The 27,517-nt window shown below is 43.7% G+C and overlaps 1 protein-coding gene across 5 annotated transcripts in view; it reads left to right on the top strand.

Annotated features, from left to right (window-relative positions):
* FAM13A (family with sequence similarity 13 member A) overlaps nucleotides 1-27,517 on the top strand; it is a 134,389-nt gene that overhangs the window by 66,985 nt on the left and 39,887 nt on the right. For 3 of the 5 annotated variants that reach the window (XM_072861489.1, XM_072861488.1, XM_072861487.1), the window contains exons 7-9: nucleotides 15,142-15,183; nucleotides 24,803-24,847; nucleotides 26,455-26,634. In XM_072861489.1, the coding sequence (XP_072717590.1) occupies nucleotides 15,142-15,183; nucleotides 24,803-24,847; nucleotides 26,455-26,634 (267 nt within the window). Of the gene's footprint in view, nucleotides 1-3,723; nucleotides 3,846-15,141; nucleotides 15,184-24,802; nucleotides 24,848-26,454; nucleotides 26,635-27,517 lie in introns of those variants that run through there. The other 2 variants (XM_072861491.1, XM_072861490.1) reach the window with 2 other exon arrangements.

Below are 27,517 nucleotides of genomic sequence, written 5' to 3'. Positions count from 1 at the left end.
CGTGCAGCTAAGTATGAAAAGGAAAGAAAGAGGAGAAAGCAATTTGGTAATGATGATTGACAGGAGACTTCCTTTCCAAACGTGTGTTCATTCTTTAAACATCGATGGTCATGGAGAAAAGTGATTATTCATATTTAGTTCTAGCCAGTGTCTTTTTTCATTTTTGAATCTCAGTAAGAAGTTTGCAAATCAACTAGTTTGAACCAGGTGTTGCCTTGGCGTAGGTGCTGAAGTGTGGCGATATGTGTTGGTATTTTAAGGGGCTTTATAATTTTTATTGTTATTTGCTGTCTATTTCCCTGAAGTATTCACGATACACTAAGGAGCATACAGTCAGTGGAGAGGATGCTGTGCCTGTCCTGAGAGAGGGTTTTTTCCCCCATCCTCAGTATGTATGTTTGGTGGTACCATAAATAGTCACTGTGGTGCATTGTTGCTGCCAACAGATGAGTTTGGTCCTTCTAAGCAATAGGAATGCAAGAATTGTATGAAACTTGCAGAAGAGGTTTTGTTTTCCCTGTTTAACATGGGAGAACAAATTCAACAAGTACAAACAAATCCAAAACAAAATGTTGTATAATCCCAGGTTTTATACATGATAACCCAGCTTGAATTACGCAAGTTAAAAAGGGTGTAAGAGGGCAAGGGGGAGGGTAGGTATTCCTGCCTCTGTTAAGTAGCAAGTTGGCTTTAACGTAAACATCTGTGAGAAGGAAGTGGAATTGTTTGGAGATAAGACTGCAGTTTTCTGGCAGCTTTTGTCTGCTTACTTAGTGCCACATCGCTTGTGGTCCATACCCATGAACAGTGGAGGTGAAGAATTAAGGAGTTGCATGTTCGTTTAGCAGGGTGAGAGATTCAAAGGGCCTATTGAGACAATGCAAACTGAAGTAAGGTGCCTTGCACTGTGGGGTGATTTCCCACTGAGTAGCAGGTACTACTGCTCTTACTGACGGTTGACCACTGTGCCCCAAAGTACTTTTTAAAATTTCACTCTCTTTGACATTTCTCCATGTTAAAATCTATTACTGCAGTATCTGCAGCCGCTCCAGAAATAATTAAAACCTTGGGAAACCAGCAGTGAAAGTAGCAAAAGTCCACCAGCTGCATTTTTTCATCTTTGATCTCCTTTCTCTTAGTGGGTGTTGAAGTTGCATGCCAGTGGGTGCGCAGGGAAACGTGAGCTAGCGTACCTCTTCTTAGTCATGATGGTTTTGGCAACATTAAAGAGGCAGATGAGGAAGGAGAGGAGAAAACTGATACCCCATTGAGGGGTACTCCAAAAGAAGAGAACAGAAACAGAAGGTGGATCTGAAGGTGCTGATGGCCCAGGGAGCCCTGAGCAACTTTAATGTTCTCCCAAGGCATCTGGTTGATTTTAGCATGATGCTATGAACTAACCTTCTTCACTGATGCTAATTCATAAATTAATCTTTCTGGTTATTACAGCATCTCTTTTTGTTAGTGAATTCTTTGTCAAGGATCTTAGTACTTTTAAGCTTATTTATACGGGCAAGTCCCATGGAAGTTACAACAAAATAGCTAGGGTATAAATTCAGAGTACAGCAGCTATTTGAGTTATTCCACTTCTGTTTATTCAGCAAGCTGCTCTGGAGAGCCCTGACTTCTTCCCCATGTAGATGAGTCCTTAGTTAAATGTGGAAAATTAATTTTTTTTATTGCCATCCTGATGGTAACACTCAGTTTATAGAAGTGTAATAAACTATGAATAATTGTGTGTGTATAAAAAAAGACTGGCCAAGAAGAGGCCATTTGATTTATTGTCAAATTGTGAAACAGTACAAGGTGCTCTTGTTTTCTACTGAAGCAGTTTTATGTATCAGAGTAAAATCTTTCTCTCATGGTTTTAGTTGCTTAAGAGCACATACGGTGCATTTAACTTAACAGGAAGTCATCAAGATATTCATTTAATCGCCACAGATAAGAGCGGCCCAGATCCGTGGTGGCAGAGTGCTTTATCAGCATTGCTGACTTTCCCAAAAAGGGACCCTGTGCTGTGCCTGGCGTGACTGTGGCACAGCAGAACGGGCTTGTGCTGAGGCAACGGGCAGAAGCATTAGTAATGCACTTCTTCCAGTCAGCCTGCTGACAGGAGCAAATATTAAACAGTTCAGCGTACTGAAGCAGAGCCACTTCTCTATTGACCTCTGCATCTCTGCTCCATGCCACCGCTTTCTGAGGCTGCAGCTGCCTGCTGCTCTTGTTTTTAAGACAGAAAACGCCCCTGCCTCCTGCTGAGAAAGGTCAGGATCTGTTAGGCATCCCTGTGAAATGTCTGATATCTTTCTGCTAACCTGTGAGTGTCTGCTGCTTCTCCAGCAAGCTAATGTGGTTCGTGTCTAATTCGCATGACCTACATCTGTATGGAAGTCCGAAACATACAGGTACTAAGCTCTTGCCACACCTTTCTCCCAAACCAGTGGCCATCCTCGCTGGGGTTGAAGGTGATGGTGCTTTTAATATTGACTTGAATTTTGTCTGGCTGTGCCAGAATTAGCCATTAGGCTTTTACTACCTAAAATGTTGAAAAGATCCATTCTCTTATGCCACTTTATTGGTTTGAGATTGTCCCCTTCTCCATTGCATAAAGTGTGTGGTGTGGTAACATCGTTCACAGGTAGGGCAGCAGCAGAAGTGTTTCTGTCCAATATCGGGTGATTCCTTGGGCGTTCTGGGCAGAGGAGGTGCAAAGGTAAACAAATAAAATTTCGGGTATGCACCTTCAGCAGCCCTCAAACATTACAGTGCAAGACCTTCTGACAGATTGTGTACTGTTCGTTTTCCAAGGCTGCTATGTCCTGGAAAGTGGCATACCCATATTGTGGCGTTCTTTTGTTACTGCTCTTCCCAGCCCTGAATTTCCAACAAATAAAATGGTGTGATTCGTTGTTTCAGAGCCATATTTGGTCAGCAGCCACAGATGTTAGAAGCAGGAGTGCTTGAGGGAGGCCCATGGGAAAGTCAGTAAAAATAAGTTCGGCTTCTGCAACACTTACCTCTTCATTTTAATGCTAAGGGAAGAGTTCTCATATGCTCCTCTTCGCTGGGTGTCCGAATTGGTTGGCCAAGTACTGCACAAACCATCTGAACCCCAGTAGCATCTACAGCGACGCAAAGGGACGGTACGTTCAATGCCCAGTTGTGCCAGCCCCGTGGACACCTGTAGATGGTGAAGGCACCTGTGTGCAGCAGCGTGGCCCGGTGCAGCTTGCCGAGGGGGAGTAGTCCGGTGATGGTATCGTAGAGCTTCGGGTGGGCCAGGTGTACGTCGAGTGCCCTGCCCGTGGGCATCCTGCCTGCCGCGGCCGCGGGGAGGGAGGTTGGGGGTGCGTACATTGCACCCTGCGTGACATTTAGGAAGAAAAGGGGTGGGGGTGGGGGGGTATAGTTACTAAAAGGGATACAAAAGACCTTGTGGGGTGTTTCTGTTAAAAGGTATCTTGTGGTAATTAGCCCTCGGCTTGTGGCATTTCTTGCAGGTCCAGGACCAACTGGACCTCATAAACCTCCTCTGGTTAATCTGTGTCTGCCACGGCGGGTGGGGCGGGCCGGGGCCGGGGCCGGGGCCGGGGCGGGTGTCCCTCGGTCCCCGGCGGCAGCGAGAGGGGGCCGGGCCGGGGCCCTCGGCGGCGGGGCGGGCCGCCGTCAGCCGCCAACCCGGGGCTGGCGGCCCCTTCGCCCCTCCCCGGGGCCGCGCCGCGCCGCCGGCTCCCCCCGGCGAGGCGCTGGCGGCGCTGCGGGCGCGGCGAGGCGAGGCGAGCGGCTGGGCGGGCGGGCGGCGGCTCCATGGCCAGCATGGCTTGCGAAGTCATGCCCCTGCAGAGGTACGTGTCCGGCCGGGGCAGCCCCCGGCCCAACACGCTGCGCGGGCAGGCGGGCGCGGGGCTTGTGGCGGGCTGCCCGGCCCGGGGCGCGGGGGGAGCCGGGACTCCGGCCCTGCCGGGAAGGGCATCGCGGCTGCGGGCCGGCTGCCCGGGCAGTGTAACAGGTCGGTTCATGAGCGGGGCTCCGGGGGTGGGGGAGATCTCTGGCTTCGTCGTGCCGGGGGGGGGGGGGGGGCGAGGCGATGTAGCGCCCCGAAATGCACGCAGCGCTCTCCTTGCGGGGAGCCTGCCGCGGGGCGGGAGCAGCTCAGAGGTTTGTGGGGACTTAGGTGCTCCCGGGCCATCCCCTCCCGGCCAGCGCTGGGGTCTGGCGGCTCCCTGCGCCCGAGCAAAGCTCTCCCTCCCGCCGCTTCACTGCAGCAGGGGCTGTAATGCGGTACGGGAGCCCGGCCGGGCTTGCCCTATGCACACCCCACCTATAGCTGTCTACTTACGCACCCAGCGCGGTCTGCCTTTGCAGCAGCATGGGCGAGAGGTTTAGTTTTCGGAGGAAGAGGGCTGTTTTGTTTCCAGGGTGTCGAGACACACCTCCCTTCAGCACCAGCTGTGAGCGCGTACCTGTGCTGGCATGTGCTCCTTCCACGGTGTGGCAGGGATCACTGCAGTCAGGCTTTTGAAATGGCAGTGCACAGACCCACTGGGGGTGTGTGCGTGTGTACACAGTCCCTTTACTGAGTCTTTTTTTTTTTGATTGCTCTTTCAGTTCTCAAAATTAGGTGGTGCATACCTTCTCTAGCCTTATTCGAACACGCTGAACATCAATCTTTACATAATCTACAAAACAGTAAATCAGTAATTTAGCGTGCCATTTCAGCACTGTGGTGGTGCTGTTTCAGCAGAAGCTGCGGAGTTGCTGCTTGCTTGGACATGATAAAATAGTAACTGAAATTGCTGCCCAAACTGTTACTGTCTTGATAAAGCGCAGGGTCCTCTGCAGATAGATGTGGAGTAAGTCTCTTTTGCAGTAATGCAGTTGCGGGGTTCCATGTTGATGACTCCAGAGAAACAGAAATGTGGTTTGAAGGTCTTAAAGAAGTAGTCAAAGTGCATCCTTCGTATTTGAAGGACCAGTCTCACGTAATATTTTTAACCTTTTTGTGTTCCCGAGGATCTGACTGTCATAGCAGTGGTAGAACAAGTGGTTGTTATTGTGCTTTTGACTGTTCACCCTAGGGGAAGATAGGTTTCACAGGGTAGCTCTAATTGGGCTCTTTGTTTTTTGTTGTTGCAAGGATTAACTCTCAATCAGTTAGAAATGCAGTCCGCACTTTAAAAGTGAAGATTTTTCTTCAGACTCCCATTAAGCCTTGAGCATGTTTGAGCTTTGCAGTTAAAAAAAAAAGATTCACAAAATTCTGGCTTCTTTTCCATCTCCTTGATCTATATTTAAGATGTGTGTACTATACTTTTAGCACCTAATTTTCTTTGGACCTAGGAGCAGACAAGCACAGACTCCCGGATGCCTTTACAGTGGCGTTCTCCAGGTTGCACCTTTATTTTCCTGTTCTTCTCCTTGGAACGTTGTCTCCTCCCTTCTTAGCGTGGAGTTTTGCTGCAGAAGAGGGTCTTGCTGGCTTTGAGCATTTTTTGTCAGCTTCAGGAAAGGTGATGCCTGGTAGTGGTTAGTACCAGCACGGGTAGCAGTATGCTTGTGGTTCCTGTGAAGTGGGCAGGCTGATGCTGCTGTTCTGGCTGAGGGCATGGACGACTCGCAGTGCACAATTCCTGTTGCTGGGTCTAAAGCAGACTAGTGGCAACCTCCAGGGCACTTCCCAAGCTGAGAGCATCCGTCTTCCCCTCTCAAGAAAGGGAATGAGCTGCCAGCAATAACCACGCTTGGGTTCCCTTCCTGGGTGGGTACACTCCCTCCTGCCCGGCTCCTGCAGGTGCCCTGCACTGCACTCTCTTGGGGCCACAAGCTGGCCATGCTTCGCCTGCCACGGGTACCCTCCTGTGGTGAAGCAATACGAATGCATCTCTGTGTGGCTGGTGTGTAAAACTTGGGAGAGGGAGAAAGGCTCTGTTTAAGAAGCTGTGACATTTAAATAGCATTTGTCACTAGAGCGGCAAAGTATTGTATCTACCGAGGCATCTGTAAGCTGACTTCCTAAAAGTCATATAATGTGCTTGCACAGAGCTATATGTACTATACGGTGTCATTTTATTCTATATATAGATGTCTGTGGAATGGCACATGATGGGATATGGTGGCCTGCTGCGAGGGAGTGACAATGAGGACGTCAGGGTTATGTTTCGTTGCATGGGAAGAGGTGGAAGGCCAAATGCGTTGAACCCTCCACTGCAATATGTACTGTATTGCCCAAGCACTGTAAAAGGCACTTGTGAATGTCACATGGGTTGCATTACTGATTTTCCAACAACCTATCCACCAGTAATTGTCTCTTCTATTGCTAATAGGCTAACATGTTTTCTGAACAGCATTAGCTTACTTTAGTAACCTAGATTCCTAGTTAGAGCATTACTAATGCTGTTAATGTATGTTTTAATTCATTTATTCTAGCTCAGTCTGTTGCAGATCTCACAAAAGCTGTGCAAAGCTGAAACCCGTGGCGGCTGCCTTTACTTATCGCATCTGCCAGTTTCCGCAGGAGATAAAGGAGGGCAGGTACACACTCGGGCCTTGTTTGTGGTCAGTGGCATCTCTTGCTTTGCACTTTGCTGAAACAAATCAAGGCAGAGGGAGAGTGAAGCCATCACAGATGTTTTTAGAAAGTGCATCTGGTAGAAGTAGGGAGTGTGACTGATCTGTTTCTAACCTGTATAGCAGCAGTTGTCTGCATGGGCTGTCTCGCTTGCAGTCATCATCAGAGTTGTTTGATTTACCTTACTGGTTTGTTTGCTTGGGGTCTTTCACAAATACCCAGTATTTTAGCCTGAGAACACCATTTGTATTCCACCGCACTTTCTTCTTTTTTTGGAATGACCGCTGTGTTCTCTTTAACAGATTAGTGAGCGTTTGTGTTTATAAAGTTGTATCATAAATAAGTCTGATCCTTTGGACTTTGTTATCGCTTTCTATCCAAGGTACTGGGAGTGCTTGACAAACCCTAGTGAAGTATGTTCTGGAATATGTATGTGAAGCTAAGTACAGTCTCTGAGGGTGGAGAGAACTTGTATCTGATTTTTTTTGTTTGGTTGGTTTGGTTTTGTGGTTTTTTTTCTGGTGGAAGAATGAAGAAAAATTCAAACCCGTGGTTCTCATCTTCCTCAAGTCATAGTCATAGCCTATTACAAAATGCGATGTGAATTTTTGACCTTCCAGGCTCACATTTGACCCGCAGCTGGGTACCCTGTCTTGTCACAGCTGTAATGTGATGGGTGTAGGAGCCTGTGGAAGCTCTTCCTGGGTACCGGGGGGGGGAGTGGGGGGCTCTGACTAAAAGAGGAAATTGATGTGGAAATTTTCTGCAGTGTTTGCCTCTGGGGTGTCCACCCGATTAAGCAAAAAAATGAATATTTGCCTAAAAACTGGGCTCTTAGGTACCTTTATTTGAAGCTTGCAAGCTTTTAACAAACAATCCTGAAATCAAAATCGCTGGTTACCTAGTAACAGTTCTTCACCATTATAATGCAACAGGTATGTGTGTGTTATGCAACTTCACACTGTTAAATTCTGAGAAGAGGTGAGACTTTGGCTGGTACATTCATTCCGCCTCTTTCTGACCCATTTTCTAGTTTTATCCTGGTGCGGACTATTGCCAAACCACAAGTAGAAGAAAAGACACTGCCCTGTCTTTCATAATAAGCCCCAACTAGTTTAAGAAGTAAAACAACAAAAGCAAGCTGTTTAACATTGACGTCATTTTATAAAAGATAAACATATTTGCAATCCGGGAGGATAGTGAGTAGAAAATAATTATACAAAATTATGCTGTCAAGGGTTCCGATAGATTCAGATATGTTAATATAAATGGAAAATCAGCCTCTCACTCGCAGTGGTATTTAATCAGCAAGAAGTTCTGCTCATTTCAGCTTGCCATGGGATAGCCTGTACTTCCCTGGTGTTGCTTTGAAGTGGGAGGAGGTGTGCAAAAAGTCTTCAGTGTATTTTTCTTTTTCTGTTCAGGCAACGTGCCTCAATCTCAGTGCCCTCTTATGCACAGCCTGCGCAGTTATGCCTGTGGATAATGCAGTATATTCATAATGTTGTATGGCTGTGCTATGTGTAAGTGTTTCCTAGAATTAAAAGGCTCCTACTCAAGGCTTGGGTACTCGTGCCTAAATCTTGACTGTGGAGAACAGAACAAGAATAGTACATGCTACTCAGATGTGTGACAGAGCGATCCTTCGTATTCACTTCAGCTTGTCTCTATGGAAGAGTAATACTGGTATTTTCAATGCCAGATAAAACGAGACAGAAGCTCATGCTTTTGGAAGGCTAATAGGGAACTCGCCCCCAAAGAGGTCCCTTTCTGCGGCCCTGCAGTTACATTGCTGCACACCGTGATCTCGCAGGCTTAAGACATAACTTAGCTGAGAGACCTTTAGGAAAAACACTGCTGAAGAAACGGCTTTGGGGAAGACAGTGGGATCCTTTGGAGATTAATACTTAAGCCAATACCAATCCACCCTCTCCCAAGTTATTGGAGATATTTTGCAGAGTATGTGAGTTCAGAATAAAGAAGCTGGGTTGTCCACCTAGTATTTTGACATGTGGCTCATTTGGTGAGTAGCTTATGCAGGTACTTAAGCATGAGCTTAACTTGGTTTCAGTGGTAAGCGTGGTTGGGTATAGGTGTAACTGTTGTGAAGACTGGAGATAAATATCTGAAATGACGTCTTATGGTTTTGACTATAAAAGTTCCTCATCAGGAAAAATGCAAATGTTTGCATGGAAATAACTCTCACAGAGAAATAGCTGTTAAACATTTGTTTCTTAGATGGTTACTATATAGTGCATTCCTCCTCCCCCCCCTCTGATTAAGGGTATAGAGCAAGGGTGGCATTGCTCAACAATTGATGATAAGTGCTGACTTTTCATGATGACCATTGTATCACCGCAGTGTTATCATGTTAGATTAAATTTATGGTTGCTCTTGCATCAAGGATGGTATTATTCTTTCTTCTTTTGCATAACATACCTCAATATTTATTTGAAGGCTTTATTTGAAGGAAGAAGCTTATATTGCCTGCTATTTCTCATTTGCAAAAACATCACCTTTTACCCACTGCTGTGAAGCACAAACTATGAGTAAATCACTCTATTGAGAAAATAAGTATGCAATAAATTTTCATTAGCAGTTTCAATCTTGCATTTGTCGCAAGCTTGAAATAACTTTTATGGGGAAATGACTTGAGGAAGAAAAAAAGAAGTGCTGAAAAATTTGTGAATTAAGACAAGACATTCAGCAAAAAGCAGTACTGTGACCTCAAAATTGAGGCTTCCTTGAAGCTGTTTTTAGTGTTGTTAATGTTGAATGCCAGAATAAGTAAATAAACAATATTGTTAAAATCCTCCACAATTGCAAAAATGGCATGTCTGTTAATCCAAGGTGGCACAGTGGTTCTAAATGGTGAGAAGAAAACAAGAGGAAGATAACTTTGAAGTCTTAACAAGTCACCCAAGCTTAGCCTTCCTTCTCCTCCCCCCAGAAGCTGAATTAACTTTTGATATCATTAGTAATTTGACGCCACTGAATTTTCAGTGCCTTTTTGTTCGATTGCATTAAAATTAGAAGCAGCTATCTCACTGCCTGAAAAAAGTATTCTTACTAAAAAAATAATTAATTTCTTTTGAAGTCCAGAATATTTGTGGTGGAATAGAAAGTGAGCCATTTCTTTATCTAACGTTTGAGGTCGGAACAAATAGAGCCTATGCAAGGCATTAGGAAAACATGACCTTGGCTGAGCAGCATGACCCTGCCAGTGTCTAGACCCTTCATCTCTGGTGCAAAATGTTGACACTTGAGTCAAAGTACATTTTCATGATTGTTTAAAAAAAAAAAAAAAAAACCAAACCAACAAAAACCCCAAAAAAAACCCAAACCCACAACGTGTTTTTTTAATTTAATCGACTAAATGTCCCATTTAAATTGTGGAAAGAGATGTGGAGTAGGGAGGCAGTGTTAGCTTTATAATGGAGGTTCCAGTGCCAGCAAGCCAGGACGGAAGAACTGCTGATAATTAAGTGCAAATAAAACAAAGGGCAAGAGCCCTGAGCCACCCTCTGACCTGGGGTGGGAGCTCAGGCCAGCAAAGGGGCTGGGACAGGGGTATCCCATATGCATGTAAATAAATTGGGAACTCTCCGTCTAAACGGGTGTTTTACAGCTTCAGCTCTGGAACAGCCTCAGCAGCTCCCTTCTTCTTTCTGAAGGGCAAGATGAGACATCAGAAAAACAAACAAACAAAAAAATTATCATTGTGTATTTGAGAATGCGATGGGTGAACGGTTGCCTGTAACATTCCTGTTGCAAAAGGGGGAGGCAAAAAAAGGTAACTGTGGTTCTGTAATGGAAATTTATTGTCTAACAGTTAGGCTTCACCCAAGCTTTCCCATTTCTGTCTTTAGAGACAGAAAGGATGCGTTGCGTAAATGCTGTAAAATACATGTGCCTGAAAATCCTAAGACGTGCTAAACTAACTGGTGGGCGATACTGGCATTCCTTCCAGTTTGACAGACTTTTTTGTTAGCTCAGTAGAGGTCACAAGCATAACAATATTACTTCTTTAGGTGTAAAATAAAGAGAACAAGTTTTTTCAGTTTGTCTGGTGTTTCGGTTTTTAGCAAGAAGGAAGTGATCAGATATTTAAGTGTCCTTTAGGAGTGTGAGAAATTGCTCTCCCAAGTATTGCATGAAAGAGCAATTCATTTCTGTTTAATCCCTTGGCTTAGGGGAGCTATGTATATGTCTGAGAAGAAAGAGCCTGCTGTATTTTGCACTCACCTGCTTGGCCAGGTATTCAGTGATAGTTGAATAAATAACTGAATTTTTTTTTAAGTTATTTCACCCCCTCAGTGCCTTCTGGCCATAAAGCATGTGTAAAGCTGGACAAAACTTTGAAGGTATTAAAAAAAAAAAAAAGCCACACCTAATTTACTACTAAACCTGCTTGCCTAGTGGATAAATTCTTTGCTGGGCAAGGTAGAAATTTAGGCCGTGTAGGAGATGCACATCAGAATGACTTGTCCCCTCCATACTGTGTACGGCTGACTTGGTTTGCCAGGTCACTGTGCCAGGTATTAAGTTTTCCTTTCTTTCTGGAAGGGTTGTATGTCCCTTTAACCAAAGAGGAATTATGCAGCCCAAGTACAGTACATTTAAATGTTAAACATATCTTAATGACTTCGAGCATTTCCTTTTGAAAGGATACATGGTAGAAAGGGCTTCCTAGCAATACTAATAAACCCTTCACTACAAGGTGTTTTAAAAACAAGTAAGCAGTTGTTTTTTAATCAGCATAGTGTGAGTGATAGTGAAGAAGAGTCCTGCGTGGAAGGTTTCAAACCAATTTCTAGCCTGTTTATTGTGTAATATCAACTGATGATCATTTATGAATCATATCTTGTACATTTTTTGCTTGCTTGCCTGTCTCTTTTATATCCGAAACCATGTCATTAGGTATACACAGGTTTAAAACCTCTCACACACAATTTTCATTTATTTCATTAAACTAATCTGTGCTTGTGTATATAATATAAGCACATCAGTTTATTACCTTACAACACGAATAATTCATTATTTCATAAAGTATTTAAATCAAAACAGAATCCTTGTGTGCTAAGTAATTGCACTAGGGCTTGGTAGTCTCACATCTAATTTGAGGGATTGTGAATTATGTGGAATAGCTAGTTTAAATCTGTCTGTAACTTACACAGCTCATGTATTGCAGCTTGCACAGATGAGCTGACTAAGGTGCATGAAATTAGGGAAAGATGTTTGGGATACGGGGTTTTTTAATGATTTAGAGGGTAAGTGGATAATGTGCTTTACTCGGATGCAGGAGATCTTTTTAAAGTTAAAGATTTTTATGGTTTTCTCAAAAGTCTAGATTTCATACTAGTTAGCTTGAAGCTCTTCATCCCAGATGCAGCTACTGATCAGTGCTGCATGTGGAAAACTATAAAGCAGTATTGGATAAGAGAGCTTATGCACAGCTACAATTATTATCAACCATGTGAAATTTTGAAACCTGATGATCTAAATGAAACTAGTATTTGGTTTGACTTCACTAGAGCTTCTTTCTCCCCCATTCCCAGATAATGTTCTTAAAATATTTGTTTCTCAGTTACTTTGTATGCGTGGATAATGGTTTTTTGTACAGATATAAAACTTGCTTGAATTTATGGTTGTACCTGCTGTGGAAGAAAAGGAAGGAAATGCAAGAGGTTTCAGAGTCCCTGCTGAATACTACTTTTCCATCTGATCTGTCAAAGCAACTAGTGGGAGTATGAATATAAGAAAGTTATTTTGGCTTTTTCAGTATCATTGTGCTTCTGTGACTTGGAAGTTAATTACAAACCCTGAGATGAGGAAGAGTTTTTATGATGGAAAAGAAAGCATGTTTCGTGCGGCTTTGACAACTGCCACTTGTACACAAAGCAGCATTTGGTCTTGTCATTTGAAGTTTCATTGATGCACAGAAATCTTGATGGCACTGTGAACTTTTCTCAACAGGAGAAAACATTTTTCACGTCTTGTGTCCGCTACTGGGACTTGTTTGCATTGAGATTACAAGTACAGCCATTAACATAATGAACTGAACATAGCAAAAAACTTTATCAGCAGCTTTGTGAGTTTAAAGTAGCTTCTTTACACTTAAAAAAACCCACCCTAAGTGTTTTTTACTTAGCACCCTAAGTGCTAAGTAAAGAGATAACTTATGCATGCAAGCTGAGAGACTGTGCATGCTGTCAGGGGAGGGAGCCTGTACCTGGCAGAGGTTCTTACCCATGCCTCTGTTTGCAGGTCGTCTCTGGGAAGAGCAATGATGGGTACTTCCATGTTTCCCTCCACTTTTTCTAGGCAGTCTCAAAGCCGTAGCATTTTCTCGCAAAGACCCTTCAGGTGATGTTTGCCTCAGTTCACTCACAGGCAGCTGCGTTACCTACCTTGCTGCAGGCAGGCGCTGTCAGCCCACCTTGCGCTGCTCCGTGTGCTGGCCAGGACTTGGAGGAGGGCTACAGCGGCGTTCAGTGCTCCCACAGCAGTGGCCAGCTGCTCAAGCAGTTCGCTTGAGCTGCTCAAGACAGGCTTGTGGAAGTGGCAGGAAAGTTTCCAGTAGCAGCTGTGCTCCCAGTCTTCTCGGGGAGCTGCTGAAAATTGCCCAGTCACCGTTGCGTTACAGAGGCGATGTGAGTTTTGGCAGAGCGCGCTGGTTTCAGAAGCAGCTTCTCTTCCTTCCGGTCCGTGGTATTTGGTGTTACCCTTGAATCAGTACTTTGGGCTTCCCACGTGATGTGCTGGGAGGTCTTTTCTGTAGAGGTCTGTAGCTGTCTCTTTATGAATTTCTGTGTACTGTAGTGGGGGGGTCAAAGTGATGCAGAATTAAACCCCTGTGATTTTTTTCTGGCACACTGACTTGCTCATCTGTCTGTCTGTCCACCTTCCTGGCCTTTCTGACTCCCTTGTGTCCTGCCTCCTCCCTCGTGCTCTTGCCCCCCAGATGAATTTGGCGTTCATATTTGTGGATCTGTTATGATGTTGGCTGGGTTCGAAATGAGCCACGGTGAATCTGCCCCTGGCTATATTCAGTGTGAGAGCAGGGCGCTTACCTGGCTGCAGGCCAGTTTCAGCTCATCTCACTGAGGGAGCTTCCTGCTGGCTCCCGTGGAAGCTGCAAAAGGTACCTGTGAGTATTTGATCTAGCTACAAAGTCCACAGAGATGTTCCTTTCCCCTTTATTCTGTGTTTAGAGAAGCTTTTATAAACCGATAAATAAAATCCTTCAAAATTCAAGAGATTAATGGACTCAGGCTGGCTTTTCAAAAACTGTTCAAGCTTAATCTACTTCAGGTCCCCGTTGAAGTTGGTCGGGGTGTCGGGGCGATCAAAGCCCCCAAGTGACTTGAGGTTGAAGCTGAGCTCACCTCACCTAGAGCGTTCTCCCATATTCTGTCATCCTCTGACCAAGCTCAAAAGCAATGGATGCCTTCACAGCGTGGCAGTGCCCCGGGACCTGTGGCTGAGTACCTGTGGCAAATTGCTGAGTGCTGGCGTAGTCCCAGGCTGCTGGAACAGCGGGAAAGCAGCAGGGAAGTGCTTGGTTTCCACCGCCTGTGGGATGTTATCCTTTCTGCTTCTGTGTAAAGTAATTTATGCAGCTTCCCGTCTTTTCTGCCCAACTTGCTGTGCTCTTCAGCAGACACAATTAAAAGTCCCTTGGGGACGAATCAACCTTGGTGGCATTTCCTGCGTGCTTGGAGGAAGGCGAGTGTCCTCCTCTGGAGAGTTACAAGGCTTAAATGCCCTGCAAGGCCGACCGTTTATCTGGTGGGAATGACTAAGTGAAATTTGTTTGAACCCCTTCTTATAGCGGCATGGTCTTAAATTGACTTAAACCATCAGTCCACCACACCTTTAAGCTTCAGCGCCCCAGCAGCTCATTCTTACCCCTGCGCCAGCGCAGGCATGATGAGCTGGGTCAGGGAACTGGTCGGCCACACACCAGGTAGTTTTGTTTGGGCCAGGTCAGTTGGCCACTGAAACACCATTTTGTTAGTGAGTTCCATGCCAGCCAATGGCAGCCCCTGATCTCAAGCCTAGGGAGATTTCACTGTAGTCAAATAGGCTTTCCACAGGAGGAAGAAAACTGGGGAATTCATAGCCTCATGCATACACCCATGGCTGTTTCTTTGGTCTTTCAAGATGCCATTTGGTTTTTTTCTCAAATTTCGCTTTAATAGGCGGGTTGTTTAATTCTGGAACAGCAGACGGCAAAAGGCTCTGGTGGTTTTGCTGGCAAAATGCTTTATTGTTGCTATGGGAATAGTCCTTGCACTGCTGCAGAGCCGGAGTGACTCCTGGCCGTCTAGCAAGAGATCTGTTACACCACGTTTGTGGGCACTGAGAAGTGAGTTGGATTCTCAGGATTTAAGGAATGTAACTTAAAGCTTTCTTCCATGAGTACAACCAGAGGACAAAGTAGACCTAAGTGTTCCCTCTGAACAGGTGTACTGTTTCACTTTTGTTACCTCTGCTTTTTAAAGAGTATCTTGAACTGCAAATCAAGACAGAGCTGCATACTAACTTTACAAAATATGTTTTGTTTTTAGCTCCCAAGAAGATGAGCGGCCTATGTCACCCTTCTATGTGAGGTATTTACTCAATTGTTTTAATTTATTTTTCTGTGTGGGATTGACTCATTATTGGAATTGAATGTGGGGAGTGATGCCAGAAATGCTGAACAGACTGTAATCAAACTGAAGATTAATGTTAAGTTCGTAATTGTTGCTCAGCTAGTGGGATGAATGAGTCTTCGGAGATACAAACTCTGTTGCAATTTTTTTGTATTTAGAGATGAGGCTCAGGGTTTAATGCCAGTCTTGTAAATTCTTAATTATAAGGTGGACATTCATTTCCTCTTTTCTTCAGTTCATTACGTAGCTTAGATGCCTGTCATGAGTAGCCTATAATCTGTGGGCACCGGAGAGATTTTTGCCACAAGCTTTGAGGAACTGGCAGCATGTGCTGCTCAGAAAGAAACCAGGAACCAGATGGTGAGTCAGCAGCCCATACAGCAACTGCTCCTCTGCTGCAGCCCAGAGAAGCAGGAGAGTGCCTGGGTCCCCAGCGTGCCTGCCTGGGGGGAATGGTGCTCACGCTGCATTTGAACAAATTGCGTTTCTTGTTTTGCCAACTGGAGGGCAAAGTCACTGCTTGTAAAAGTGGCCTAATTCTGTTGACATCGGTGAAAGTTTGCTCTGCTTGCTTCAGTAGCAGGCTCGATTCCAGTGCTTTCATTTATACTTCGAGGAAGAACAGGAGCCAGGGCAATTAACAGTGAAGGGCTGCAGAGGAGGAAGGGCCAGATATTATAATTGGGTTCTTTGATCTCTACGGAGTTTAAACAAATAAAAAGAAATCCCTGTGGTGCTTTTTGTGAGAGCAGTGATATTTGGAATTCTTACAGTGATCTATTAAATTTGTTAATTCTCTTGCACATATTCCTGTTTGTCTTTGTAGCTTGGGTTTTTTCTTAAAAAATTTTCTAACATAAACTACAGAAAGTGTGCGTTTCATGCATACTCTTAATATGGAGACTTGCATTAAAACTGTGCAGAAAGGTGGGTCAGTGAACTGTTCGTGGACTAGCCTGGTTACGTGGTCTTGTCTGCCTTCCTGTTGCTTCACCATCATTCCCTGTAGTGTATCGCTGTATTCTGTGATCCTGTGATTCTGTATTTGTGCAGATGATGCCTAGTCTGTGCTTCAAAAGCTCCAGACTCTCTAAGGAGGTTCTGCCTTTCCCTTTGGGAGATTATTTTGTAGCTGCATACATTCCCCTGTCACAAGTTTTCCCCAGTTTAAATCCTCATCCTGTCTTTCCGTTGAAAATAGTCCCCCTCTCTCTTTCTGGCTAGATGTGACCTTCAAATGATTGTCGGCTTTCATTACATTTCCATCTGTCTTACTGCTTAGAACTGTCCTTCCAAGCCCTTTCCTGGATCACAGAAAAATGATCCAGGAAGGAGATTCTCTTCAGCAGACCTTGTCAGGATTGCTGAGGAGATGAGGAGCAAGGAGTGGATCTGAGGAAACTGGTATCAAAGCAGGACATTTCTGAGAGGGAGGAAGCAGGTTTGGAAATTTTAAATAGAGATGTGGACATATTAGGATGGGGAACAAAGAATGAGTGTGTCCATTGGAATGAAGGGATGGCTTTCCGTGGGAATATATCTTGCAAATAGGAAGGGAACGGTCAGGAATAAACACATAGTTGGAAAGTGAAGAAATGGCTAGTAGGAGCAGAGAGGGAGCAGCACACCTTGCAACATAAGGCTTCACGCCAAGCTTGCGTCTTTGGTAACATTGCTGAGACACAATTACTTGTAAATAAAGCTAACAGCTTGTAAGTCTTGCTGCTATTTATCACACATCAAAAATGCATACTCCTGAGGTCAGTTGCCAAGTGCAGTTAATTTGGCAGGAGAGCTGGTGCTGGCTGGGCAATTCACGGTGCTTCAACAACTGAGGACTTGAGTGGGTGGCCAGTTTTTTTTCTGTGCAACTTTGAATGTTCTAATTGTTGCCCTCAGAGCTGTGCATGACATATGTAGCAGTTGCGTTTCACGCCATGGAAAAGGAAGGGGAGACTGTCTGCTTTAGTTGTCTGATGATCAAATCTATTTGTATTGCTACCAACCACATTTGCATAGTTTCAAATACTGTTCAAGTGATCCTTCAAGTGAATCATGAATGTGTATGTACAGAGTAGTCGCTGCTGCATTTATACAGTAGTTTCATATAGATAATTATGCAACAAGTTAATTAAATGGGAACGAGAGCTCTTTAGCTTCCAAACACTGCATAATACTTGGCTTTTGCCAGACTGAAGGAGCGTTGTGTCCCTCCGTAAACCAGTTTTGGTAGGATCAAACCAGAGACTTGATTCTTCAGTGCTGTACCATGTCAGCTAGCAATGGAAATGTTTCCCTGGTTGTTATTTTTAACAATAAGGCAAATGCTTGAGGTCTTAACTTTAAGTCGGAACTGTCAGAATGCCACCAATACACTGTTTCTTAAAATGGCACTGATTTAGGGTTGTGGATTTGTTTGGGGTTTTTTTCTTTAGGCATTGGGAAAGTCATGACCGAGTATAGAATTCATCACTGCTGTTCTGGAAGGGAATAAGCAGTCATTAATGGTACGAGAGTAAGTGGTAAATGAGGCAAAACGTGACATAGGTTTGTCAAGAGAGGTGATACCGCTACAACCAAATTATTTTTTATAAGACTTTGCAGAGAGAGGAAGAAAAGGAGTATACCAAATCTGTCTGATGTCAGCAAAATGCTTTACATCATGCCATCTGTATGGACAAAATGGGCATTAGTACTAGAGCTTAAAGGTGGGCAGGGACTGGGTGAGACCTATTGGTATTGCTGGTAGGAGAGGAAGGAGATTGCTAGTGGAGCTCCTTAAGTGTCATGGACTTTTTTTTCTTTAATAGCCACTGGCATAATAAAATAGAATCATGCTCATGAATTGGCCTTATAGCAGAAATTTAGGAGGGGTGAATGGGATGGGGGTGTCCTCTGGGAGAAAATACGACAGTGAGATATGATATAGGATAATTGAGATAGATATAGATATATATAGAGATAAGCATGAAATATAAGATACAGGATGAAAAATAGTAACATAGGTAATAAAGTCATACGTCTTGGGACTAATAATGAAAATCCATGACATGAAAGGGGAGTTCCTCACATTTGGAAATGCCAGGGAAGAAAAGGACATGGGCATACTTGTTTGTGGAGGGATGGAAGGGAGGCATGGGATGAAAACATTGGAGTTGAAGTAATCATATGACAGTGGATATATAAAGTGAAGTATTTTCAGTATACTTAGAGGAAGTGTGGATGCCCTTGTACAAGAGCCAGATGAGGCCTCATACAGTTTCAGTAACTCATGTTCCAATGGCATTAGATTTGTGAAGATGATTAAAGAAGTGGGCAGACCCTGTTACAAGATGGAGAAAAGAGCGAGGAAGGCTTATTTACTATAAGAAATGAACCAGAGTACACATATTCCCTCTGGGTTTTAGACAGAGGGGAAGGATTGTTTATGTTAAGTAACAATACTGATGCAAGAGAAAATGTGTACAAACAGGCTATGAATAAATTTGGGCAGAAAATTAGAAATTTTGTAGCTGGAACCCGCTTCTGTTGGGCATTGCAAGGATGAGGTGGGCTTGACCAGTTTGTGAGATCCGGGGTTTGAATCCATTCACCTGCTGCTGACCAGGGTTATCCTCTACCTCTCTCTACTCCTTGGTAAGACAATTTGTTGACTCAGCTGCACTGAATACCAGGCAAGGAGATTTCTGCACTGGTGAAAGAAGAGGAAAACCTCGCTGGGTGATTGATTGTTCCAGGGAGTTGTGCCTGAAGGGCATTTATGTTCCAAAACCTTTTGTAACGAAACCTTGTGGTAAAGGGAGTTGAGATTGTTCAAAAATGTGTAGCACTGCTCCTTGTGTCATTCTGTAATAAGGCTGTGAATGCCAGCTGTACTGAGTAATCAGTACTGAGAAACAGTGTGCAGTTTCAGGTAATGAAGCAGCATCTGACAACAGCAATTCCCTGTAAGCACCCTTCTACTCAACGTGTGCAATGAGTTTTTAGCAGACAGGGAATCTACAGACGTGCTTTGTGCTGGCGTATATGCTTTAGATTTTATATTAGTCACGTAGATGGTTTCAGAGGAGTTTCCTGATGAGTACATCCGGAGATAAACCAGAGTGATATTACAGGGGAAAAAAGCAAAAGCTTTGTAGTGTGGAGCTTCCTTTTTAACATGCAGAGCATTAAACTGAAATTGGGACGAGAGCTGACATCACAAGCAATGCCAAAAATTGCGTTAGGTACCCATGAGTGCAGGGCAAGGCGTTGGACAGTTTCGCCTGTTTTAGTACTTCTTTTCTCTTGAAGTACTAATATCCTGTTGGCAGGATTCAGTACAGCCGACTGTTTCTCCTTTTAACAGTTGTTGTTTGAGACAACTCTTTTTATATAATGCAAGTCAAGTATTCTTAGCTGTAGTATATTGGATAAGATGTTTTACTCTGTTTGTTCTCGGGCCAATTTTCTGAAGAAACTGAAAAATCTTGTTCTAGATTTCGCGCCTGCTCAGAAATTTTCTTGGCCACCTTCCCACTGGACACTTCCTCCTCGGTGGGACCTACAGGATTGCTGGGCCCTCTTAGAAATCATGATTATGTTGTGTGATGCACGTTCATGTCCTGCATCACATCAGCATGGGCTGAAAATAAACACCAGGCTGCTGGGTGCCCCTGCTCACCGTGTCCAGCTACCATGTGGGTCTGAGGCCCCCAGAGGAGTATTTCCCCTCTCTGTAGAGGAATCTGCACAGACACAGCCATCCAAATTCACCAAGCTAAATTGAGTGGTGCATATGAATCCCCTTTAGGGTTGTCTCTGCTCCAAGCAGTAGGTGTCAGTGTGCACCCATCATAAAGTGATCCCAGTGCAAGTGAAAAACAGCAGGAATCCTGAAGAAAACAAGACAGTTGCTTTTAGTGGGGTTAGTTTTCAGCATAGTAAGAAGGTAGTGTCAAATGTAATGTACCACACTTAAAGGAAGGATGATTGGATCTGAGCTTGTGAAAGCATGAAGGTGCTGAGAAAACATTCAAAGTGTGTCCTCAGTGATGGGACATCCCAGTAGCTAAGAGCACATCTCTTTATTTTTAAACTCGTTATTTTCAGGTTTTATATGCAGACAGAATCCTCTTTGGGGAATGTGTGTCAAATGAAGTAGTTGTAAAATAGGTCCCATGTGAGTCTGCAGTATTGCATGTCGCAGCATGCAACAGTTGCAGAGAGTGAACAGTGTTTAGACCATATAAATACCTATGAAAAAGGAATTTCCTAGGTCGTGGGTTGGAGTAATACATTCAGGAGGACTTCAGACATTTCCCATCTGAAATGTCAAAGCCATTCAAACATCCTCTACTTTGCTGGAATGGCAAAATGGTAAAAAAGTTTTTGCATCTATTGAGGCTTTCTTATGATTGTGCTTGGCTTTTAAAAAAACAAAAGCAGGAAAAAGAATAGCTTTGCTTACTGAATAAAGCAGATGGATTGTAAGTAAATCTCAGAAATGAGTGGCCTTAGTTCCAGATTGCAAGTGTAGCTTATGATTTAGGCCAGTAAGTATGGTTAGGAATTAATTAATTGACTTCATAAATGAAAACCCAATCTGGGAAAATACTATGCCAGTAAGTCAGTTTGCTCTGGTTGATGTTTTTACGTTGCTCTTTCAATACCTGGATGCTAATACGTTTTGCTCAATAGTGCCTTGAATGAAAAAAACAGGAGAAGAGGGTTGATATGCAACTCAGTTATTGCCTGCTGTCACAAGATGCCCAGTGCAGACCAAACAGGGTGCAGGTATTGCATGAGAGAATTCTCACTCTGGTGCATATCTTTTAAACGTAGAGAGTACTAGTTGGGGGGGGGCAGGGGAGATTTAATGTGCTTAAAGGTGATGGAAAATAACACCGTCCCATACTTGAGGTTGAAACGGAATGGGAGAAGAGGCCATGCAGTAAGACACTACATACGTGTGAAGCAAGACATTATCCAGAGCTGATGGGGCACCTCTGAAAGTGAGCAAAAGACTTCAGTAAACAAGTTAGACAACACTGGGAAGTGCTAGAGGTCAGACTTCCCAAAAGGAAAAGCACAAGGGTCATAAGAAGCCAGTTCAAAAGTTTATAGCGCTGAAAACAGCTGTGTGCCTTGATGCAGGTTTTGTGGCTGACTCTCTGAAAGTAAAAGTCCCCAGCACTGGGAAACTCTCCTGCTGCTTTCTGTCACCCGAGGAATACCTTTAATTTCTATCAAAAGTTGCTATTTCTCAGTGTGCTCTACAGCAGCTGCATAATTTAATAAAGATAATCTAGCTGTGGAGATAATTGACTGTACATATCAGTGAAATGGAGCAGACGTGAGGAGAAAATAATTAACCGAAGCAGAACATGAGTTCCTGTTGTCTGGATGATTTACTGAGCAACGCAGCCCTTCCGAGGCAGCTGCCTGCACAGGCGGGCATGCCAAGAGAGCTCTTCTGGACATGGCTCACCTCACCTGCTCCGTGAAGCATAAATCCAATGGCAGAGCGACTTTTGCCACCCAAGAAGTTTGGAAAACCCCGCAGGATACACCCTGCCTGCCTGGTTGCTCTTCTGGGCTGAGAAATCCTTACAGGGCTGTGCCTTTCCCTGAGTTTGCTAACGTGCTCGAGCACCTCCTGCTCTGTCCCTGGGGAGGCTCGAATCCTAAAGCCACTGTGTAACTCTCTCCCTTCCACCATTTGTTTTGGATGTGAACTTCCTCAACGTAAAAAAGGTTGGTGCAGAATAAATCAAGCCATTTAGCAATGCATTTAAATTAATCTTCAAAATGAAATAGCAAGGAAAGTTACTAGTTGTGGAATTAAAAGAAATTTAGCGTGTCTAGAAAAACTCCGATTTAAAATCTCCGTCTTATTGAGAGGGGGCTAATAAAAGAGCATTAAAATATCACAGGGCTAAGAATAAAGTTATATTCAGTATACAAGGAAGCAGTATTTAGGAGGGAAATACAATAAAATCAGAATGTCAGAGCTTCATTTTGTAGTCATTCACTCAGCTGGCATGTAGCTGTATACTTATTTCCTTATTATTTGTTGGTAGTTTGAAAATCACCATATTACTGGCTCTCCAACGGAATCTACATCGTCTGAGTAGGGCTTTTCTAGATACCATAAAGTAATTGTTAACGCAGATATGCATCATAATGAATTAGCAAGGTTAATGGACTTAAAACTGAATTGGTGTTGGTAAAGCACACAGTTAACTGAGAATTAGACAACTACAGAATGTATTGGGGTGTTATGAAAATTTTTGGCATTTTACTTAGGTATTTTTGCAGCTTTATCTTTTGTTTCTTCCTTTTACTACTTTTTGTGTAAAGAAGCTGGCGCGTTTTCAGTAATGATGCAAGTGATTTGCAGGTAGTGACTGCTGGCCTTGAACGCCGCAGACGGAGTTAATGGCATGAAGTTTTGCACACGTAGTTCCTGGCCTTTCATGAAGTTTATGTGAAACTGCAGTTTGCTTTTTTGCACAGTATTAATCCCATTGGAAATAGAAGGAAGAGCTGTTTCCTGAGGTGATCTGCCTTGTCTGATGTGTAGATATACCTACATCCTAGGGATGTTTTAAAAAAAAAAATAGAATCCAAACAATCATATCTCCCCCTCCATTACCGCTTTCCTGACATGAAACCAGAGGAGAAAGGTGTGATATGAAAGACACCCCCACTCAGTATGGATGGCATGTAAATATTACAGAAAGTTGATACAATATTAACGTACTCCCACACATGTAGGAGCAGTAGCCAGCGCATGAGTTGTATCTTATAATGTGGTTTAGCGTACCACACTAGCATCTTACTTGCTAATCCATCTCCTATGGGAGGCCAGGTCTTAAAAAATAGTTTTGGGCTGGGAAGAGGCCAAATAGTTTATGTAAATGAACAGGAAAGCAAGTAGGGTGCTTGAAATGTGCAGTTCAAATTGCAAAGCCATCCAGTAGTTAATAGTCAAGATGTTACGTGTGGGAAGAGATCTTGCAGATTTTTTTTCCCTGTATGCAGATTGCTTGTCCATAATAATAAGTACAGTAATACTTGTTTGTATGTCTTCTGTTCATGAAATCATCTGAATGACACAGCTGCTCGGGCGCTGTGCAGGTAATCTGGGATATACTGGCAGATCCATGACCACTTTCATGCTGTGCCACCGCTCCAGGGACTTGTGCCTGGGCTGGAGACGAGCACCGAGTGAAGCCGGGACGGGAAGGGGTGCGCGTGTGGTTAGGGCACCCTGCTTTACCTACACCGAGGTGAACGCACTGGGCTCAGCTGAAGGAAGCCGAAGCATATTGCGAGTCTGATTTGCGTCTGGGTGTTTGTGGGGTTTGTACTTCACTACGGGAGTTAGGCTGTTCTGTTGGTTTTGTTAAACTGGCTGTAGCGGCCCCTCGTTTACCCTTCTCGTCCTCTGCCGCCTGCCTTCCGCCACAAGTGATACTCAAACCCAGGAAGGCCACAGGGTGGTTATCTGAGAGTGCTGCCACTTCTTAGCTAGCTCGAGATCTGTATGGTGAAGCGCGAAATATTTGAGGGAAGCAGGGAGGAAACCTTTGGTTAGTGAAGGGAAGTCAGCTATTGTTGGTTCTTCTGCATTGAAACGGTTTGGGAGAAACTGGTGAAGACTGAAAGCAATGAATGGCTGTTCTGGCGGGAGGCACATCTCGCATGCAGCCTGGCTCGTACCCTGGCCACACGGTGCCATTTTATTGGGATATATCAGCCAGTTGTACTGCTAATTCCTCTGCTGATACGGGGATAAGTCAAAATGAAACTCCTAGGCCTGTAACTTATTTGACTTAATGAAGATCACAGGAGGGATGAATAGGCAGAAAGTGTCACCTTATCTGCAGAGCCGAGTCAGCATGGGGGAAGAGGGCGCAGGATGGGACTGAGCTTGGCAGAGGGAGAAAAGCAGTGGCAGCTGTCTGAGGTGGCACGTCAGCTTGTTCAGGAGGGCTTTAAACAGCAAGCAGTGACACCTACAGTCACGTCAGCTCTTCCTGAGCCTGAAAACAGACTGAGGGAAAAGGGAAAGAAGAGAGCATACATTTTATTTTTAAAAATGTGAAGCAAAGAATATGAGTATCAGAGTGGCAGGAGGAGAACTGTGCAAAGGCTGTATTTTGCCTTTGTCCTCCGTTACTATTTAAAGATTCTTAAATATTAAGTCCCCTTTCACAGTGTATGCATTTTCAAGTCGTCCTCAAAAGGCAAGGACTTTTGTGATGAGGCTAAAACAACCTGCAGCAGCAGCAAGCTCAGAAGAAAGCAAAAAAATCTGCAACGTGCTGAGGTTGAAATACTTCCCGTTAGACCTTGGCCTACTGCAAGGGAATGACAGGGAAATTAATTCTTTAGGATATTGGCATTGTCAAAATGCGCCACGTCACCATGGGAGTGAAAATTCCTTAAGGGGAAAACTTGTGGCATGCGCATGCAATTGTTGTGGAGACAGCTCAGAGCTTTAAATCTTAGTGCTGCAAAGAACAAGAGTTTTTAAGACTTTATTGTGATAATTAGATCTAACTTTCTCCTCTTTTTTTCTTTTACACAGTGCCCACGTATCACAAGTCAGTAGTAACATCCCTGCTACAGGAGAGTAAGTGTCTCTTTTACAATTTGCAGCTACCTTTTTTGTATATTGGAGATTATTAAAGTATTGCTGGTTATTCTTTGGTTTCTCTTTAAGGGTTGCTCTTACACAAACAAAAAAAGACAGTGTTTCCCAAACCAAAGCATCTGCAATGATAATAAATCACTTCCTTCTGAAAAATTCTCAGGCCTTGGTTCTCCCCTCACACTGTGCCTGCGATGTTTTAGTTAGGCAGAACTTGCATATTTAGAGAAGCCATTTTGCACTGTGTCATCCTCTTGCTCTTGTTTATGCCCTGTTGCATCCCAGCAGAGGACAGGGCTTGACCCCACTACCAGAACTGGGAGCAGCAGAGCTAACGAGTTGGCTCCCTTGCTGGAGCTGGAAATTCCCAATGGTTGATGGGTTTGCAGTACTGTTTCTTGTCAATACATGAAAAACAGACATACTTGCCTAGTTAAACCATGTGGGTTTTTTGCAGTTGCTAAGATCTTTTGACTTTTTCGGGAACTGCAGTCTTAGCAGCCTTACAACCATAGCAACTTAGCAACAACTTTTGTAAATTCTCTGGAGAAGTCAGCCCAGGTACAAGTTCCCATACTCATAGCTACTCAGTTGAAAATTAACCAGGAAATCCTGCAAATAACTTTTTTAATTATTGAAGAAGCACTAGAAGCTATCTATGGACTTTGGACAGGCATGTTTGAAAAACTCATTGTTCAGCAGACTACTTAAAGCATTGCAAGGAACAGGGATGGGACGGAGATGTAAAAAAATGTGTTTCCAAATTATCTTTTTGGAAAAAAAAAAAAAAAATTTAGATTTTGCCCATAAAAACTTCCTCTGGTTAAGGAAGGAATTACAAGAAAATGTGAATACCAAAATGAAGGAGATTTTGTTGTGTTGAAAGTTCAAATAGTCTCACATCTTTAACTGATGCAACTGCAGAGGCTCCCTTGCTGTAGCTTGTGTGGAAGCCCTCTTACTACCAGTGCGTGTGATGGTGATCTCATGCCACGGTAAGTCAGGGGTGGCTGTGGGTGCATTCATGGCACAAGAAGAATGTGAAAACAGTGTGAACTTAGAACCAAATGTGTGCTTTGTCACTGAGGTAAGCATATGAGGAGTTTGTAGTGAGGTACTGTTTGCGTGTTCTCATGCCCCTGTGAGACAGCAGTGAATCACCTGTGGATGATCCATTGCTTTACTGAGCTCAGATTGCACAAGAGACTTGACCAGCATCAGCATGGCTGGGTATCAAATACAATTTTGTCAGGGCAAGGACTATTAAAGTGGAGGGTGAAAGTTAGGCACCAATGTCTATAGTTGCAGTAAGTAAAATTAGCTGTTTTGCTGAAGGTTCAAACATCCCTAGAAATAAAAAAAGAGCAAGATGAATTGGGAAGGCTCAGCTCTTCTGAGGGACCTGAACATCAGGGTATCTGAAGATTTTGGCTTAGCTCTTTGCAGATGTCACAGCCCTAGGACATTTTATACTGCCTTGCCATCATCATAAAACATTACCCTCCGATACCCTTGCTTTATTTCTTGTTGCAGAGAGGGAGCTCCACAAAGTCTTTGAGCTCAATTGACCTTATTTTTCGGCTTGACAGGTATTTAGAGAAGACAATCCGCTCAGCCGTGGAGCAGCATCTCTTTGATGTTCATGGCTCAGGCGGCCAGAGTTCAGAGGACTCTGAATCGGGAACATCTTCAGCCTCTTCTAATGTGTCTGCCAGGCAGAGAAGGCGACACCACAAAGAGCAGGAGGAAGCCCGGAGAAACAGAGACATGTACGAGCCTGATTTCTTTGTTTTGGAAAGTATATTTGATTAAGTGTGCCCTAGTCATGTCCTCTTATCAAGGCAATGCTTAGTTCTGTTATGAAATGCACTGGCCCTTGCCCCGAGTTGAAAGTGCAGAGCATACTGCAGTGCCTGTGCAGAGCTCCATTGCATCAGTTAGAGCTGCGAAATGTAGAGTTTATTAGAGGTCATGGAGTGGGGCAAAGCATGATAAGAAACCGGGTTTTTTTACGCAGTATAGTAGAGTTTTTATTTACAGTATTTGGAATTGTTTAATTACAGTAATTGGTTCTTTAGTGGAAATTCCCAAGCAGTTGGCCCTCTTGCCTGTAACTTTCTTTAGCTAAAAACATTGGGTTTAGATGCTTTTCTGAATTCAGAATGTCATAAAAAATGAGATCAAGTTCCCATTTTGTATGTGGAGGCACAGCTTATGTTTGGGTTTATTGAGGAGACTTGGGAGTTTGTCTGAAAGTAGAAAAATCTTCCTTTTGATTAATCAGAATTTAAGAATTTTTATCTACCCTGTTACACAAAGTCTAAACATGGTTTAGTGGTGAATTTTGTTAAACGTCTGTCAAACAGTAAAAATAATACCTATTTTTCCTTTCATACTCTACTTGTGGCATATATTGTGTGGTACAGATGTATTACCACCACAGCCTTAACACACACTTGTCCAAGGCATAACTATCTTTGAGGAACTGTAACTACAGACTTTGCAAGGCCATGATCTAATCAGTGCTTCCCCGTATGTCTAGCTTTAACACAGCACTAGTTCTTGTGAAGAATGTGTATGCTTGACTGTAGTATTGGATTGCTAGGATTTCAAGTTAGATTCCAAAATAAACATCTAGTCTCTTGTTTTTTC

The sequence above is a fragment of the Ciconia boyciana genome, chromosome 5 (assembly GCF_034638445.1).
Source record: "Ciconia boyciana chromosome 5, ASM3463844v1, whole genome shotgun sequence".
NCBI classification, from domain to species: Eukaryota; Metazoa; Chordata; class Aves; order Ciconiiformes; family Ciconiidae; genus Ciconia; species Ciconia boyciana.
The sequence above is the reverse complement of the archived record's forward strand: the minus strand, read 5'-3'. Positions and strand labels throughout refer to the sequence as shown.